This window comes from Rhinolophus sinicus, chromosome 16 (genome assembly GCF_057876585.1).
Source record: "Rhinolophus sinicus isolate RSI-liver-muscle chromosome 16, RSI-T2T, whole genome shotgun sequence".
In the NCBI taxonomy this organism is placed as follows: Eukaryota; Metazoa; Chordata; class Mammalia; order Chiroptera; family Rhinolophidae; genus Rhinolophus; species Rhinolophus sinicus.
In genome coordinates, this window is record NC_142516.1 from 27,488,307 (window position 1) to 27,508,120 (window position 19,814).

General features: G+C 39.1%; 2 protein-coding genes across 5 annotated transcripts in view; both read right to left on the reverse strand.

Annotated features, from left to right (window-relative positions):
- Positions 1 to 978: 978 nt before the first annotated feature.
- On the reverse strand, positions 979 to 11,590 carry CAVIN4 (caveolae associated protein 4). The gene is made up of 2 exons (XM_019729237.3): positions 10,822 to 11,590; positions 979 to 4,367 (listed from the first exon to the last, which is right to left on the reverse strand). Exons 1-2 carry the CDS (start codon positions 11,227 to 11,229, stop codon positions 3,684 to 3,686), a joined length of 1,092 nt encoding a protein of 363 aa, XP_019584796.1. The 5' UTR covers positions 11,230 to 11,590; the 3' UTR covers positions 979 to 3,683.
- A 141-nt stretch (positions 11,591 to 11,731) lies between these two features.
- Positions 11,732 to 19,814, reverse strand: part of LOC109446118 (myb/SANT-like DNA-binding domain-containing protein 3) — a 110,885-nt gene continuing 102,802 nt past the window's right edge. For all 4 annotated transcript variants that reach the window (XM_088793231.1, XM_088793232.1, XM_019729236.3 and 1 more), the window contains 2 exons: positions 16,332 to 16,490; positions 11,732 to 12,848 (listed from right to left, as the gene is read on the reverse strand). In XM_088793231.1, coding sequence (XP_088649357.1) covers positions 12,764 to 12,848; positions 16,332 to 16,490 — 244 coding nt within the window. In that variant the 3' untranslated portion in view covers positions 11,732 to 12,763. The remainder of the gene's footprint in view (positions 12,849 to 16,331; positions 16,491 to 19,814) is intronic.

Genomic DNA, 19,814 nt, shown 5'->3' on the forward strand with positions numbered 1-19,814 from the left:
ATCTCTACAGTGCCACCATCTTATACACAGCACTGGTTCCGTTGCTGAATTTCTGCTTGACTGTCTCCCAGAGCGCTGTGAGCCTGAGATAAGGGTTGGGAGAGGAGGAGGGGACAAGGACAGTGGTCTGGGTCATCTTTGAATCCTCAGTGCCTCACACAGAATCTGGCATATAAAGGTGCTATATAGATTCAATATATAATTAATCATGCCCTTCCCAGGGGGTGGGAGGTGACCAAGGAAAGCTAAAACGACAAAATTGACATTATCACTGAACTTGAAAGTCAACTCCCAGAATGAAAGGGAAACAAACGGAATGAGCAAAGGAGAAGCATCAAGTGGCAGGGCAGTCTGGAGCGCTTGACGAGACAGCTGATTTTAGGAAGATGCTCAAAGTACATTCAAAGCCTGAGGCTCTCCTGCTACTCCATTCCATCCTCTTGGGGATCCTCCAATGTCCTGAGACACTCAGTGAAGAGGGAGTTCTCCTAGATCTTCTGTCTACTTACAAAACACAGAGGGGTTCCGACCTGGTAAGGACAGCTACCAATCCTCAGGCATCACATACCTCGGAAGTGGTCACGAGAACAACACATGAAACTCAGCACTGAGACTTCTTCATTTTTCATTCACTACAGACCAGGTCCTAGCATGCCCCCAATTCAAATAGAACTGAGGGTCACACCATCGTGATCATTCCCCTAGTCTAGACTCAAATATGCCAGAGTCATTTATTTGGGGATCATAAAATATATAATTTTTAAAAACAGGTTTCGATAAACGCAGCTCTAGAAAACATGTCTCAGAAGAAAAAAGGCCCAGGAATTTCATATAATGGAACTGCACCGTTAATTATTCTGTGTAATATTTTACATGACATGACCCATGCTTTTCAGCTGACAGAAGCACAATAAACGTCAGGCCTTGGTCTAAAGCAAACCCTTAAATGGGGGGTACAGGCAAAGAACGAAGTCAAAATGAAAACACTGTATTTTGGTTTGTACTTTTAATCTATGAAAACTCGTTCAAAGGAGTTTACACACCACAAACACAATCCCAGCAGTTGAATTTTCACGCACCTCTTATCACTGTTTCACATTTGGTCTTCTCTCTCTAACCTATGAGCCAGAACCAGGCCACCGTAAACTCCCAAGAAAGCTCTGGGCCATCATGTGCAGGAGAGTTGCACTTCCAGACTCCACTCTGCCCACCCTATGGAATAGCAGCTTAGCTGGGAGTGGGCTCCCTGCCCTCAGTGTCTATGGGTGTCTCATTTTCTGCCTCATACAAAGAAAAGGGGGTAAACCGTGCTAGTAGTTTTATTTGAACAACTTGTTTAAAATCTAACGTGTATAATTTCAAACACCGAGAAGATTAAAATAAGCATAAAATCTGTTCTGTGTCATCTGAAACTTTTAAAATAAGGAATGCTGATTAGAATATTCCTTGCATTAAGTGGGAATGTGTGATTTGGCAGCCCATTATAAATAGATATTCTTTACATCGAGAAAACGGGGAAAGGAGAAATAAAATATGAATGCAAAATTAGGAAATGTCCTAAATATGAGAACTATTGAGAGACAGAAGTGACATGAGGGAAAAATCCTAGTCCAAGAGAACAGTACAAGGTCACCATGAACCTCTGGGGACATGACATTGTTGTAGTGTTTCTGGGTTTGCATAAAGTCTACCATGATGAAAAGCTGACCAGGCTATAATTCCTTCCTCCTCAAAATTCAAATATATCTATATGGGAAATGTTCTATAACATGTCAAGTCTGGTTATATAATGGGTCAGTAAGCAAACAGACATGACAAAACTTCCTTGACCGTAATATTTGCAGAAAAATATTTTTGCCCAATTGATATTTACTCCGCATAGGGCTAGAAATAAAGAAAAAGCTTGTAACTTCTTTACCTTCTTAATCTAGAAACATACCTATTATAAGAAAGGTTACTGTATCAAATTCACACCATACTATTTGTATTACTAGTAATAATATTTACAAATAGGACACTGACGTCAAACTTTGTAGTATCTTTTTTAAATTCAATTTTATTATGGCTTTAAGGAAATATGTGATTAGGCATCCAAGCTCTTTTTAAATGATAGTAACATTTTCTAAATTACTCATTTCAAAGTATTGTTCAATGCTGTCTACACTTCAGTTTTCAATATAAAAAGATGAAATGAACCATTTATGACTTTATGCATCATGCAGAGTGAAGAAGAAATGATGCTGAATCAAATGTCCACACTCGAATAAATATCTGGGTACCTGGGTCAAATATTTGAAAGTTGATTTGCTCTGTGTGTGTGTGTGTGTGTGTGTGTGTGTGTACAGTTACTATAATTAACTACTACATGAGCACCCAAAACTGATCCGAAAGCTTACTGTTGTCCAAATTCAATAATTCCATCATTTCTTCCCTATTACAAAACTAGAAGATTTAAACATTACCAGAAGTGCAGACCTTGTATGACTGTTTCTCTCTTTAGCAAGAATACGTACGTCCGGATGGGCTAGACCTAAAGCTAACAGGAAGCTGGCTCCCTCCCAAAGCAGCTATGATGAACTCCTATGAACACTCTTTGGCCAGATGAACCCTGAGGGGTTCACGCTCTAAAATAGAAACATCTGAGGTCATTCCCAAACCTACTGTTGAGCTGACGTTAGGAAGGCCTCATGAAGACACAGTTTCATGCTTCACACTGCTCAAACAAATGTTGCTCTAGTCCACCCTAGATCTAACTCGAAAGAAAATTAGGAAAGAATTTTCTAGGAAACCTTTTACTATTAAACCCAAGGTTTGGTTTTAGTCTTTGACAAAAAAAGATGTCACCCAAACATTTATTTTTCATTCCTGATTCTGTGAAAAGGCTTCTGAAGACCAACTGTAGTTTCTGGCCAACCTACGTCCTCACCAATTGATGCTCAGGGCTTTTTCAAAAGGTGTGATTATTTCGATTCCATTTTTGAGGAATCAGCGGGGCTTGTTTTCTCTGGATGTGTTGTTTGTTCCCCCAGAATGGACAAAGTCTCCTTCAATCTCACAACAGTCCTCTGAAACTTTTTCCATTTTACTGATGAGCTTATTAGCACACGATTTGTCAAGTAGCTCACTGTTGGGTAAAGCTGATGACAGAACCAAATGCTCAAGTCCAGAACTTCAATATTTTGTATACAAAAACATCAAAAGGGTATGTGATTCCTAAATAACAAACACATCTGTTGATTTGAACATATGGATGATATAGTCCACATGTGAGGAATTCCCCCCAGCAGTTGGCCACATTTATTTAGACCAAAATTGAGAGTTCACTTGCAGATGATGGCCAGAAATTTGCCCTTTACTTGTTTTAGATTACTAAACACCTCACTGACCCTCACTAGGAATCTATTTTTCTGGTGGGCAAGAGAAAGGAACTTAAAAATCCACACCTCCTGTTAGAGTGGCTTGAGAGAAAGCTGCTAGAATCTTATAAGCCCCAGGGGAGAAAAAAAAGAATTCCCAAGGAAGTTACTAGGAAATGTACATAATACTTGTATTAAGATTTTAAACAGAAGAAACAGTCGTGCCATTTATTATTTCCTATGTAGCATATAAATGTAAATGACTATACTATTTAAACTAGACCAGCGTGATTCAAGTTTATACTTAAAAATATATTTAATTCCTCTTTATGATGACTGCTTTAAATCTAGCAAAAGAGATTCATCATCATCTACTTTCACCTGGGGTTTAAAAGTAACTTTTAAAGGCTCGGGAGTCGGGATTTCCCCTCCTTCTCGGGGAGGACACACGGCCCTGGCTTCTTCCTGGTCTGTTTCACTGAACTCCTCAGTGTAGAGCTCACCGACCGGCCCCAGAGGCTCGCCCCTGGCAGTGATGTCCACCCCCATCTCCCTGACCTTCTCTGGGCCTTCCGCCACAGTTCGGCCTTTAGCTTTCTGAAGGCTTCGCATCTTAAAAGTCTCCCTCGAGGGAGCTGCATTAGAAATAGACTTCTTAAATCTTTCCCCTGACTGTTTCAGCCTCTCCCCTGACTGCCTCAACCTCTCCCCTGACTGTCGTAGCCTCTCTCTCCTCTCGGGGGTCACTATTCTCGTCCTAATGCGATTAACTCTCTTATCCAAGTTCTGCCGTGTCTTCTCCATGTTTTCTTTGGAAAACGCCTTCTTGATATTATCGATGCGCTCCTTGCCTGACTTTCTAAGCCTGGCAGATCTGCTTTCTTCAATGTAATATTCTTCATCCGAAGACAGATCGATTGGGGGATCAAAGATGACGTCATCCTCCTCTTGATTCTCCGTTAAGTTCTTTTCTTTAACAATAGAGAGGGATGTGGGACACTGCATCTCCTCCTAAAGGAGAGAAAAAGAAAGTACGGTAGAGATGCGTTCTTTTACCTTTTGCCACACCTTTGCAGTCTCCTCCACAGGTTGTTCCTCCTCTGCCCACTCCTGAAGTGTTGGTATTTTCCCGCGTTTTTCTCTCCTTGGCCCTTTTTTCTTCTTCATTTCCCACGCTCACCCTCAATAACGTTATGCAATCCTCTGCCTTCAGATCCAATTGCAAGCAAAACCATAAATATTTTCTCTTCAGCCTTCTTCTAAGGTGAAAACACAATTTTAAATAACAGACATTTTAGATAAATAAATTTGTACTAACCAATGCCACCACATTAAATTAGAAAAACAAAAACAAAAACATGATGATACAAATGCACATTAAATCTGATAAAATTTAAAAAACATAATCACGGCCAGGCTTCTCTCCATGTAGATGTAACACAGGCATCTCAAACTTACAGGTCCTAAACTCCAGGCCCATCCATCCTCCTCTCCACAGCTACTTCTTTTCCTGGACCTGTCAGCACCACGCCAATACCCATCCAGGTGCCACCCAGCTGGGAACCTCAGAATCATCACCCCAAATATTTCCTCTCCTTCCCATCCCCTACCCAACTGCTGAGTACTGTCGATAATACCGCTTAATAACTCCTCTGTTCTCTCCTCCTTGCCTCTACCAATGTCTTAATTCAGGTCCTTGTCATCTGAGGCCTGAACTTGTGCAATATCTTTACCTCCAAAATATCACCTAAGCATCTCCTAAGAAATATTTCTAAAGCATACCTCTGATTACATCCTTTCTCGATTTTAAAACTTGGGGGAGCTCATCAATACTCGAAGGATAGAGTTCAAATTCTTCAGCAGGATTAGAAGGCTCTTCAGCTTGAGCTAAGCCACTTTCCCACTCTTCCAATCCAATAACACATGAGCACTCTCAATTCCTCAAACACACAAGAAAACATTGTATATGTGGTTCTTGCTCCCTTAAGTGCCCCTTCACCATTTTCAGCTTTGTAAAAAGAAAATTTTCCTTCAAGAACAGATTCAAATGTCCCCAACTTCCCCCAAGCGGCTAATTCTGTCTCCAATTTACACCAAAATGACATATGCATACCTCCATTTATAGTATTTATCAGTGTTTGAATAGAATTGGAACTCTGCTTATTTATAAATGTCTCCCTGAGGCTTTCACTTGATGATAATAAGTTCCATGAAAGCAGACATGTGTCTTATTTGTTTTATGCCCAACACAACTGTTGGATCAAGTGAGAGGCTTATGCCTTCATCCAACAAATGGTTACTAAGCACCGACCATGCACCAGTCAGTGGTCTAGGAACTGAGAACCTCCTGCCAAGAAGACAGAGCAAAAGAGCTTATAGTCTTGGAGAGAGAGAAATAAACATGTTCAGTGTATAATATGTTGGACGGTGATAAGAGGTAAGTGAAAAACGAAGCAGGGAAAGGGTGCATACAGCGATTGGGGAGGATGCTTGTTAGACCTCACTAATACGGTGACATCCCAGCCTAGACCTGAAGGTAACGCATGTATCTGGGAGGGAAGGAGAAACAGCAACGCGGGCACTGTGGCTGGAGCAGAGTGATCATGGGCAAAAAGAGAAGGAGAGAGGGTCAGAGAGGTAGCAGGAGGGCCAGATCACGTAGGGCTCTGTATCCAATAACAAGGACCAGGGCTCTTATTTTGAGTCTGAGAGGAAGCCTGTCAAAGAGTTTTGAGAATAGTTAACATGATTTGACCCGTGTTGTCAAAGAATCACTCTGTTGAAGACAGGCTATGGGGGCAAGGAGGGAGACCACTGAGTTAAGTCAAGTGAGAGATGGATCAGGGTGTTGGCGGGGTAGCGGTGAGTAAAGGTCTGATTCCCACTTCACTCTGAAGGTAGGAGCCAACAGGATTTGCTGCCAGGTTTGGATGTGGAGTGTTAGACAGTGTCAAGGATAATTCTCAAGTACATGGCCTGAGCAACTGAACGACAGATTTGCTATTGAATGATATGAGGAAACAGCAGGAGGAAGCGACTGGAGGGGAAGGATGGGATCTAAACATGACTGTGAGATGCCTGCCCACTGGACATCCAAGCAGAGATGTCTAGTAGGCAGCTGAATACCGTGTTTCCCTGAAAATAAGACCTAGCCAGACAATCAACTCTAATGTGTCTTTTGGAGTAAACATTAATATAAGAACTGGTCTTATATTATGTAAGACCGGGTCTTACAGTAAAATAAGACCAGATCTATATAATATAATATAATATAATATAATATAATATAATATAATATAATATAATATAATATAATATAATGTAATGTAATACCAGGACTTATATTAATTTTTGCTCCAGAAGACGCATTAGAGCTGATGATCCAGCTAGGTCTTATTTTCAGGGAAACACGGTAGGTAAGTCTGGAATTCAGAAGGGAGATCTGGACTAGAGAGAAAAGTTTAGGAGTCATTAACATAAAGATGAAATTAAAAATCATGAGACTAGATGAAAGAGATCTCCAAGACATTAAGGAATGGGTCTATACTTCATTATTCAAAAATTGTGACTATTCACTCTGAGGCGGGATAAAGACTATACACTGCCTTGTGCTATTTCAGATCAGGTTTGCCACCAAGAGTTCAGGTCAAGCTAGGTCTGCTGCCAAATAAGTCATAAAAAAATTTACTTTTAGAAACTTTTGGATTTTGGTGTTACAGGTAGATAAGTGGATTTTGGACTTGTAGATAAAAAGGAAGAGATGAGAAAGACCCCAAAGAAGAAAGAGCAGCCAATGAGGCAGGAGGAAATCCAAGAGAGAATAGCATCCCCCAGAAGCCAAAGGAAAAGAAGTTTCAAGAAAAGAGGGAGGGACCAACTGTCAAATGTGTCACAGGATAAGGATGAGAATTGGATTTGGGAACGTGACAGATACTGGTGACCTTGAAACTAGCCCAGAAACACAGCTGCTAAAGGAACCCAACTCACTATTTAGGGATTATTTCTAAAACTAAACAGGAAAAACTTTAAAGATCATGAGACTTTTCATTGAACCCATGAGTTAAAATTTCTAAAAGAAATTTTCTCCTACAGAGATCGAGATTAAATCTGTTCAAAAAAATAAATAAGTATGAAAGAAATATATTTACACGTATTCCAAAACCTATCAGCCTGATAGTTAAGAAGGTATCCTTGGAACCTTATTTCTTTGGATACATATTTAAAATTAAAATCTTTGGCCACAGGATTGGAGCGTGTAGGAGCTAAAAACAAAACAAAACAAAAAAAAACAGGCAGGGTGGGCGTCTCATAGCTTTCTGATGAATCAGAAGCAGCAAAATTATTCCTCTTTTCCTGACACCTGCTGCAGGGAGTAGCTTCAACAACCCTGAGTGGGTTGGCATGTTCTGAGAAGGTTTAGTTAGAAAAGGGAGGAGCCAAAGAATCATTACTGCTGGGTAGGGGGAAAACCCCTGACAATCCTGCTGTGAAATCAGATACAGCTTACCTCAGGAATCACAGACCCTTCTTCAGCTGCAAAACAAACTATCCAAAAGCAGGCTTTAAAACAAATCAGAACAGAGGTCGAGTCAGAGAAAGCACTTGTCATGTCGATCTATTTGTTGCAACTCCTGTGAGTCACAGACAGCATGAGTCAATGGTGAATACACGGTAATAATAATTGAGGATCATTGGGTTGAATTACAGTTCATTTCCAAATACAATTATTATATATCTTTTTATGTGAAAGTCCAGGTAAAAAGAGATGATTTTTAAAACAAGTTCATTGGGTAAGAGTCAAGTGGCCTTGACTGAATACCAGCAATATAGCTAGGGGAATGTGGACTATGTAAAGTCTGTGACTTATCATTAGGAAATGGTCAAATGTCTCACGTGGTAACCACAAGCATGTGGTTAGTAATCAAAGTGTTAGAATGGTAAGATATGGTAAGACTCCTGGCTGGCATAACAAGAAGGTCATCAAGGTGAAAGTATGCTCAAAGAGAAATAATTGTGTGAGAAGCACTAGATAATTTTTTTAATACCAATGTCCAGGATTAGATGAAAGCTCCGCCATACACAACGGTGCGAGATAAAATACCAATAAAGAATGCCACCAAAAGATAGATCCAGGGAAAACTTTTTGAGGAAAGACCCAAATGGAAATGAACATGTCCTATAGCTGCATTACGCAGCTGCAACTTAATTTTAGTAGAAGGGGCATTCTCAATATAACCACAGATACATATTAAATATGAGGACAAATTATAAGAATCTCACTGCTAAGAATAACTGTGTGAATATTGTATAGTGTTCTACCATGGAATGAATCATCAAATCCGAGTTCTATGTCCATTGTTATTTGCCTTCATCGTTTCTCTACAAGCGCTCCCAGGAACACAGACAGCAACTGGTTGTTCACAAACGGCTACTGACCCTGAACAATTTAACTACACAGAAAGTTCAGAGCACTCTATCTTCTTACCAGGAAAGAGATCTGATCTAACCCAGTGCCTTTCAGTTGCCTTTTTGTACTATCGTCTATTCGTTCAAGTAATGATGGAGGCTCAAAGAAAGGGGAAAAAAATATAATAGCAAGTTTCAGGGAATATAGAAACATCTTAACTTTACAAACAAGAATAATGTTAACAGGCAATTAGAGGAGGAGGTAATTAGATGTCAGGAGGCAATTAGAACTTTTCAGACACTTCTTTGCTTTAGTCTGTAAATCTTGACTGGGACCTGGTTCACTATTGGCACAAAGGTTCTCAGGAGAAATGCTGGATACCAGAAATATTTGCTGGCCTGTCCCATGCAGGCGGAGGGTGATATATACACATTAGTGCGAATGCCCTTGGAGAGTGAATTGAAGAATGGATACTGCCTTCTCCAACACCAAATCTACATCCCCATTACACACACTGACATTGGGACTGGCCTCGGAGAGTAAGGGGACTGAATTTTTTTTCAAATTTTTAAGTGTGGAGGAGGGCTTCTAGGGACCTGGAAGGAAAGGGAGATGGTAAAGGGCTTCAAATGGAATCGTCCAGACTATCTACCTTTGAAATAAGGGACACTTCTCTCTCCTCCCCATTCTTCTTCCTAAATAACCAACAGGCTCTTAAAAACAGATCCAAAATACCACTCTGTAAATTTATCAGTCAACATGGGGTGTGGAGAATTGACTAATGTATAAAGAATTCTGTGGGGAGTTACGGCCCACATAGCTAGTATCTTACAAATATCTGCCTACATAATCCAACTGTGTCCCTATTTTATTTTGTTTTTATTCTTCTAGGTTTTTTTCCTATGCATATGGACAGCTATCCATTTTAAAAATACAGTATGTTAACACTGCGTATGTGCAACAATGAACATTCCCGAACACAACACTGATTTTATACTTAGAACAAATTCTTTGACATGAAATTTGGGGGCCAAAAGCTTTGTGAATTTTTAAGGTTCTTAATACAAACAAAACTCCCCTCTAGAAATGTTGTACCCATTAACACTCCTACCAGCAGAATATCCAAGAGTTTGTTTTTTCTACCCTTAACCTCTGAGTATGTTTTAGTAACTGCAAATATTTAGAAGTGAAATTCTGCTCATTCATTTTGTCTTTTGTGAACTGTCTGATCATGATGTTCCCGTTTTTCTACCATGGGAGGAAAGTTCAACTTTTTCCTTCTGATTTGTAAGAGTGTTAAAACATATTATAGATATGATGCAGTTGCCATGAATGATCGTATTTCAAAAAGTGAATGTCAACTGGATAGCAATATAGGGACTTAGCTCAGCATACAATGCCACACACAAATTATTATATGAAATCAGCAAAGCGTATTTGTAATCAAATGTAAGCAATCACTAGCGTGACTCCTACATTTATAAAACTATACTAATAAGAAAAATAAGAACTGCCTGATGCATTATGAAATATAGCTTTTCTTATTATTGACTCATATGTAAAAGTTTCAACAGACAGATTATATTCTGAAAAGCTGACATTTTGCTGTTTAGGACTTCCCTGGCTCTCCATAATACAATAAAAACCACCACACTGTGGGGTCACTGGTCCTCAGTTTGTTTGTTTATACAATACAGAGGTGTTACACTTAAAATACAGACTTCTAATATTCTAAAGTCTACAAGACTTCAGCTAATATGGCTAATAAGCTGAAAGAGCCTTACCAATATTAAGTTTCAAGGGCAAAAAATAGCCTCAGCTATGACCCACAGTTCACATTACACGAAATGGTTGAGAGGCTCAAAATACTGATCCGATCGTATGTTAGTGAACAGGGAAATGCTTTTATCCTGAGATTTCTGCCGATACGGAATTCCACTACATGAATAGATACAGGAGTCATGATGCAACCCTGGAAACCTCTGACAGGACTTGGTGGCAATTACGGGAGGCGAGAGATTACAGCAGTAATCAAGGTAAACCCGACTGCACGCTTACCTGGAATATCACCACACGGAATTTGTTTTTCTTCATTATCTCCTCTTGCTTTGTCTCAACGTTTTTCACGTGAATTTGTTGCTTCTCCACCCGGGCCTTCACGTCCTTAATGTGAGCACTGACTTTTTGGGTTTTCTCAAACAATTTGTTAATGGCATGGCTTGTATTGCTGTGTGACTGGGACAGCTTCAACAGGTCAATCTGAACAGACTTCACAGTGTTTCCCATCTCCCGGTGTCTCTCTTCTATTCTCTTCTGGCTGGCCTGTACACTGTCCACAATGGCGGCAACTTTGTCCAGCACTGTCACAATGGTAAGAGCGGCATCTTGGTCTTCATCTTCTGTTACACCTGACAGGCGATTCTGGTGGATCTTATCGGCATTTGAAGCAGAGCCATTATGTTCCATTATATTTATTTCTCAGTGAAAGACGGCCTATCACGATCACTTCTGGCACTTAGAGCAAAAAGTTCGCTTGATAACAGGCAACGGGGTTGTTTAAAGGGTTGGAAGCCCCACCCCTGGAGACTGGTCAAGTATTTATAACTACAAAAACCCATACGTGACTGTTCTGCAATATGAACCTTTGCAAAGCACTGGGGACTGTTCCAAACATGCTTAGTGACTGACTAAGGGACTCAAATAAGACTGTGGACAGAAGAGGAAAACTTTTTTCAAAAAAGTTCACTAAAGCTACTAAAGTGTTATTAAGCCTAGAAGTCAAATGACCAAAAATACAAACTCCAAATCTTGTGTAAAGCTCTTGTTTTGAGATAATTTCCAGAAGTATTTGTAAAAGCAAAGGGGAATTTTGAATCAAAACCTGCTTTTTCTATTAATTTCACATATTTGTGCAATGACATATCAATCTCAAAGAATGTAGTAAATAAACACACCAAAACAAAGGCCATATAGTGAAAACATTATATTATAACATGCTTTTCCAAATCAAATATTAAAATTAATATTTAATTTTGAACATATTCTTAAATTCTACATGCATACTTCTGAATATCTAAACTACATGTTAAATGGCTGAATATATTCTACTCACACTTCAGATCTTTAAACACCAACAATCTATTAAGATAGCTACTACTACAGGACAAATTTGGATAGAGGTCTTAGGTAATTTTTAAGCTCACTTTGAGAGCACCAATCATTAACATTTTTGTATTTTATTCACAAACACTGATACGATTTATTCATGTTAAAACAAATATTTTCTTTAAAAATTAATGTGTATTAAAATGGTTTAACTGATCGAGTAGGCTTTATTCCCATCTGTTTGTTAAACAGACTATTTTTACCATATCTAAATCTACTTTTCAGTGATTTGTTCCATCATTACTACCAGATATCTTTTTGAATTACCAGAATTACTTTTTTCAAGAGAGGAATAATCAAATTCCAGTCCATACATCTTATAAATATTTTACATCTAACACACACAGCTTTACAGTTCATGCGATAGGCAGTGTCTAAAAAAATCTGTTACTAAAGCTCAAAAACATTTTAATGTCTATTTAAACACAGTGTCTTCTAAATTTTTGTTTTGTAAGAAAAGTAATCTGTAAACATCTTTACCTTTAGTTCATGCTTGGTCATTTGCTGTGGTCATTGTGGAAGAAGTGAGTATGACTTTATAACCATTTGTGAAGGTGTCCATCTTTGCAAAAATATTACATTCCATGGGTAAAGAACAAGTCTTAGAATTACCATGTGGTACAAATTTGTGAAATCAATTTTTGCATTTAAAAACATAAAACAAACACTGCTAAACAGTCCAAAACTGTTGTAGTTGAATATTCTAAATACGAGCCAACAGTACTACACTAAAAATGTCCAAAAATAAGGCCTCTGAAATAAATATTTCCATTCTTTAAAAAAAGACATAATAAATGTATATCACATGGTCAGTGTACATATAAAAGTCATCACTTTAAACCATTCTGGATGACGTATCTGAAGTAAAATGACCTAGGTTTTGCTTCTGTCGTCGTCCTCTGTTGTTTTTAGGGCATTTTCTGTTGAATTAAAAAAAAGAAAAAAGAAAAATGTCATTTTGTTTACGATATTTCAAATGGTTTCAAAGTAATGTACATTTCACACATAACATCATATTGCATACAATCACATGAGAGGGAAACAGGATACTTATTTGATGCAAGACAAGGTGAGAACCAACACATCAGACAGTTGTTTTCCCAACAAAGCTGGGAGGTCAGAGGGTTAGACACATGATGCAGGTATGGAAATAAGCAAAATTCATTTCCAGGGTCTCTACTGCTGACTTGTATCCCCAAGAGGAATCCTCACCCTTCCTCTGGCCCAGCAACGCCCCCTGCTACAATGACTGATAACACAGAAGCCTGTGACCGTAGAAAGGATCCTGGCCTATGGACTGTCCCTGAGTGTTAGGCCACTCCCAAGATCACAAGGACAGCTTCGATGAAGGGAGACATCAGGAAGAAAAATGCTTATTTAACCTCTGATAGGAATACACAGGAAATGCCTAAAGATTTTAGAAAGTGACTCAAAAAAGTCTGCTTGGGCAAACGACAGAACGCAACAAAGAACAGCCATGCTGGGGATGAGGGATATTCCTAGACTGCTCTCATTTTACCATACATGTTGCTCCACGGTGGTATAAGTCTCCTCGCGCTGTAACTGTGCTCGTGCCTGCCCACTATATGCAAGCATATGCGCTCTCACTGCGCACCGAGTGCCGTGCTACGCAACATGGAATAAAGGAACTGGGATGAATTCTGGTCATTTTGAGCTTGGCTTCTGCTAAAAACTCGTTGTGCGACCTCCTTTCCCTATATGTAAAATACAGACTGACCTCTAAAATTTCTGCCAGCAAGGATTTTAGGATCTAATGGAAATAAAGTCCGGCAACAGTGAGTACGCCTACTCTAAAGTTCCATGTTTTTATTCAATTTAAAAGAGCACTGCTTTGCCTTAACTTCATAGCCTTACGGTAACACTTCCATTTTATGCATTGTTTTTCACAAATTTTCTCTCACTAATCCTCATTAAAAACATTCTGAGGAAAACCGTGCCAGAATCATCTCTATTTCATAAGTGGGGAAACTGGCTAAGAAGTCAAGCAACCCTCTTTAACTGTCACTAATTCACCATGACCTTGGAAAAGTTACAACTTCCTGGAGCCATGGTATTTTTTTATCTATAAAATAAGGGCTAGATGACGTTCAAGGACCCTGACAATCTATTATTCTATGAGTCTAAAAACATGAAAGATTCCAAACATAAAAGAAGAAAAGCTCCCTCATGCAGTCTTGATAAGTGAGTCAGCGGGAACATCCTTTTAAAGGAAGATTCCCCAACAAGTCACCACCACCATGGGATAAGTGAACAGCTGTCCCATAATGGACTGCGTGGGAGAGGCACGCCTTAAAAATTCATAATTATCATATTCTAAATTCGAGAGAGCAAGACATTCTAGGGGAGAAAATACCACAATAAAAAGACAGGCCTCAACGAGACATCTATGACTAAGTCAATGAGAAGCACCTTCTTCAGTCATGGAGAGGGTAGGCAGTGAAGATACTGTAGCACAGTTAAAAATACACTGATTTCTAAGGGCCTGCGATGTAGCAAATGGGTATGGAGTACACACTGGAGGGTACTAACTTGGGAACTACCAGGTAACTTTGATTTAGTACTTGAGGATTATAGCACCTGGGTACAGAAGCACAGAGCTTGATAAAAGGCTGGATTAGGATTTGTAAAAGGGCTTAACTCTCTCTATGATCTTGGGTGAGGTAATTTCCATTCCAGAGCTTGTTTGCTCATTTCTCCAGAATGAAGGAGTTGAACTCAAGGTTGCTTCCCGCTGACTCTAACACCCTTGGATATTCTTAAAGATGTCACGATCACATGGCCTCAAAATCTTCCCTTACCTTTACCTTATTTCTTTCTTTCATCTTCCAAATCATTTATCACTCCACTCCTGCTTTACTCCAATAATGTCCTAAATGGTTTCCCACGACCTCACATTTTCTCTCCTCCAATGTTTTTTGCAGATGACCTTCAGGTTAACGTTTTGAAAAATCGTTACATACCAAACCCCTCCCCATGTTCACAACCCTGAACTGCTACAAAATCCAATTCGAACCTTGCTCCTATGCCATGGTCATACTTGGCAAATATATTAATATTTCCCAAGATGACACAACATGGGCCCTTCTTTCGTTCGATGGAAAGAAGAATGGTTTGGGAATCAGGCACTTCCATTTATTAGTTTGGATGACAACAGGCAAATTCCTTAACCTCTGAGCCTGTATTAAATGGCTATAGGCAGGCCTGCTGTTGCATGTTTTTTTCTATCTTCTCTTTCTCCTGTCATTACTTTTTATATCATTATGTCCCTACTTGAATCTAGTGCCCAATTTTATACTCAGTAGTCTTGCCTAAGGGCAGATCATCTGTTCTATAAAGTCCACTGACTTTAGTGCCTGAATTTCATGAAAAAATATGTTACTTAGAGAATAACTACTTTTTTTTTTTTTTATCATTTCTACACTTATCATTTCAGCTCCAGATGGCTGAGACTACTGAAGGTCTGGCTTCTATCCATACCTTGGATAGAAGAGCCATAAATCCTTTATGGCCTGCCAATATCTGTACTCAACACGCTCCAATCCCCTGCTCAGAATAATGCAGAAAAGTATACAGATGATGTTTACGGGGCTTCTGACCCAAACCTTAAAGGACGTAAGGAAGAGGCGAGCAGGAAGAAAAGACAGGAAACTGGAAAGCATAAAGACAGTATGAACTTCATTTGCTTTGACTTTTCTCAAGCCCAGTCCAGTTCTGACTTAGCTATTTTCACTTGGTGTGGAAAACATCCACTTTACACCAACTGCACTCTAAACAGTCCTTTAATTTGGAGTTTTGTCATGATAAACTCCAATGGTTTTAGTTATAAGAGAATATTAAAGCTTAGTAGCTATGACTGTATTCCAGAAAATAAAGTGACAATAAGGCTGTGATATAGTAAGAAAAGCAGTGTTCTTTAACCTCTGGTTTCTTCCTTTCTTATTATATTATATTTCTTATTATAGTCTTAGGGTATAAAAACACCCTGCAGTTCTTCAGGGCTTAAAAACTTTGGGCGTGGCTTTTCTGTGCATGTGCAAACCCTTCTAAAAATTCTGTCACTACCATTGTTGTGCCCGACTGCAGTGCTTAGAACTGGCACACGATTCTAGATCCCTATATTCCTCTATACCATTGAATACTCTCAAGCTCCCTCTACCTGCAGCCCAGATAGACCTGTAACCTTGGGAATGAGTTCTTGCCCACCTTCTAAAGAAACAAGACAGGGAGAGGTCAGAGCCCCATGGAAACGTCAGTGAACTGATACTAGGATTTTTTCCTGCTAGAATGGTGGACGGAAAATGCCCCTATCATTGTGAGTGCGCTTCAAGGGTCCTCTTTAACACCTCTAGTTTAATGATGGGATTTCTTAGGGCATCACCTACCTTGTTATGCACATGACAATTGCTACTATAATGGCGATCTGGACAGCTCCAATAATCGCTGCAATGAGAACATGAGTGAGCTTTTGCCTACTTGGCACTACATAGAGGATACTAAAGTCTGTCTTTTCACAGTGCTGTCCTGTGTAACCAGATTCACACCTGAAAAGAGAAACAAAAGAATTCCTATGAGAATTACAAATTTCAATAACTCCAGGTTTTAAAATTAAAAGATACCGTGTTTCCCCGAAAATAAGACCTAGCTGGACAATCAGCTCTAATGCAACTTTTGGGGTAAAAATTAATATAAGACCCAGTATTATATTATATTATATTATATTATATTATATTATATTTTATTTTATTTTATTTTATTTTATTTTATTATACCGGGTCTTATATTAATTTTTGCCCCAAAAGATGCATTAGAGCTGATTGTCCAGCTAGGTCTTACTTTCGGGGAAACACGGTACAAAAGAATGATACATTTAAGCAGAATAGAAAATCAGGCACTCTCCACCCTCTGAAAAAAATTGCCATTAGGGTTATGTCCTTACATTCTTTTTGATGTGTCTATTTTACATAGTGCTTCTTTTCCCTATCACTATATCACATTAATTTTGAAGTTGTTAAATAGTCTTTATTACCTTCATTCAAAAACAGATATATAATCTTCTATTCAGTGGCTATATTATAGCTAACTTATTTATTCCTTGTTCTTAGACATATCAGTTATTTTCCATTTTTCACAATTGTGCATTAGGTGTGGTGTACATCCTGGTGAATGTGTACTTTTCTATATTTAGTGTTATTCCTTGGGCTAGATACTTGGAAATGGCATTACTGAATAAATAGGCACGAACATTTATAGTTCTTTGACTATAGCACCAAATGATACTACTCTTCAAGACACTCTTCAGTGTACATAATATAATAATTTAAGATGCAGGCAGGAGATGAAAATAAGTTATTAATGACAGAAATGAAGACAAGACAAGCAGTCAAAGTCGGTGCTAATCTTAGAAATTATCTGATTCTAATTAAAAGTAAATAAAAAGGCAACAACATCAGCTGATGATATGACAGGTGAAACATTTAAGATATTTAACAGGAAATTCACAATTTTAGCTGACAGAAGTGAAATGTATAAATTAGCCAGCCTTCAGTTGGAACTGATTAATAAAAGATCTGAATGATAAGGATAGTGGTTTTATTAATGCCTCATACTTCACTACAAAAAATAAGTTTTAATAAAGCACATGTAACAACAACAGAGAAACCTGGGGGCAGGGATGAAACAGGGGAAGCCAGGGGTGATGTGCGTCTACCAATCCCATCCCTGAGGTTCCTAGAAACCTGACAGAAAGAAACCAACGCTCTCATGCTGAGGAGAAAGGTCTGGGACTTATGTAAAGCAGGAATCGGCAGCATGTGTCCTGTGAAACCTTGAGACTCGATGGAATCATGAAGGAAGAGGACCCTGGAGCACATCAACACTAGATGGTCAGGGAACAAAAGAGGAACCAGTGAGGGAGAAGAAAACCAAGGGACGGTAATCCCTGAGGCTAAGTGAGGAATGTGTATCGCACAGGACGGATCAATCGTGTCAAATGCTGCTGATCAAATGCTACTGATCATTCAAAAGAGTGAGCGGCGCCCTCCACGACTAGACTGAAACAACTACTTGACGTGGAGCTGATGGGTCCTGGAAAAACACACTTCAAATAAGTTTTTAAAAAAAAAGTAATTTAGGACTAAGAACTGACTATTGAAGTTAACAACAAAAACAGCCTCCGGGAAGTACTGGGGGCAAATACATCCTGGGTAGATTTAAGAGAGATGGGAAGTGAGGAACTAGCGACTCTTTGGAGTTCTTCTACAAAGGAAAGAAATGGACCGGTAGCTGGTGGGAATGAGAACAAGGGTTATTTTCCAAGGTAGAAGAAATAAAAATATATTTGTAAATATATTAATAGAAGGATATATGATATGAAGAAAAGGGGGAGAATTGATGGTAGGTGATAGTGAAAAGTATATGGAAGTTCTCTTCACATTGCTTCAGTTTTCTCAGTGAACTTAGAAACAAGCTCATCAGCCAAGAGTGAGGATGAGAAAGGAGGTACTGACAATCTGAAGAGAGGAGTGATGGCATAAAGCAGATATCTAGGACAGAGAGAGAATAAATGGACTACAGTTACACAATTACTGTCTGGCAGCACGTAGGGCCCACTTTGAGCCTAAACACTAGTGACACAAGTTAACCTGATGGTTTGCTTTTTATCAACAGCCAAGTTCAGCTGTATGAGTACAGATATGCAGTAGGTGGGAAATTAGAATGGACCACGATTACAGTTTTGTCAAGTAAGTATGATGAAACAAAATAGGGACTACAGTGATCGACCATGGTGTTTAATTAAGCTGAGTGAGGAGCGGGTAAGGAGATGCAGGGGAAGAGGGATGCTGAAAAGGCAACAGCATCAACAAATTGGAGGCCTAGAGGTATGGAAGGACTGCAGGGTAAAAACTAGAACAGATATGCCAGAGATGGAATGATTCCTAAACATGTGTCTTCAACCTACATCTGTCTCAGTTCTAAAACCAACATATATCCCATAGCCTACTAGACATCCATAAGTGGATACCCCCCAGAGGCACCTGGAACCAAGCATTTTAAACTGAATACACCAGTCCCTCCTCCACACACACACAAACCTCTTTTCTCTTCCCATTGTATTTCCCCACTCAATTTTGCCTTAGTCCAGGAAACGCTCTTGATTCTTCCTTCCCATCCTCATACCCAACTAACTGGTCACCAAAACCTATGGAGTCAACCCCCTTATTGTCTCTTAGTAATGCATGGCTTATCTCAGTCGCACTACAACTCCTTTGCTGAATTCAGGCTCTCACTTCTTACTAACATATAGGCTCCTAACTTTCAGTCTTCTAATCTATTTTCCACAAAGCCACCAGGGTGGCTTTCAGATCAAATCACATCTTTCTTACTTAAATCCTTAAATGGTTTCTCGCTGCCTTTAAAATAAAGGGACGAGCTCCTGGGATGGCACAAATGGTCCTATAAGACCTGTCCCTCCTCTACAATGAGATTGCAGTGCTTTATGTGAAGTCCCAAATCATCTCATGTAGTTCTATATATGATAGCATTTTTCGTATTATCTTTTAATTGCTCATTACTTGTCAGTCTCTCCTATCAGACTGCATGTGTTTTTTTTTAATAGGTTCCCTGGATCCGTCACATTCAAATTTAAAACCCCAGTGCCAGGTAAAATTTGTTACAAAGTAAGCAAAAAACAAACAAGCAAATGGCAGGATAATGCTAGAAGATTCTAACCTAATAATAGGACTGTGGCTAAGTTTATTCACCCCTGCCCATTTACTGCTGCCCCAATACACCCAACTACTAATGAAAATGCATGTGATGTTATGGCCTCATTCTTGTAGACACTATAAATATTTAAACAAAAGAAA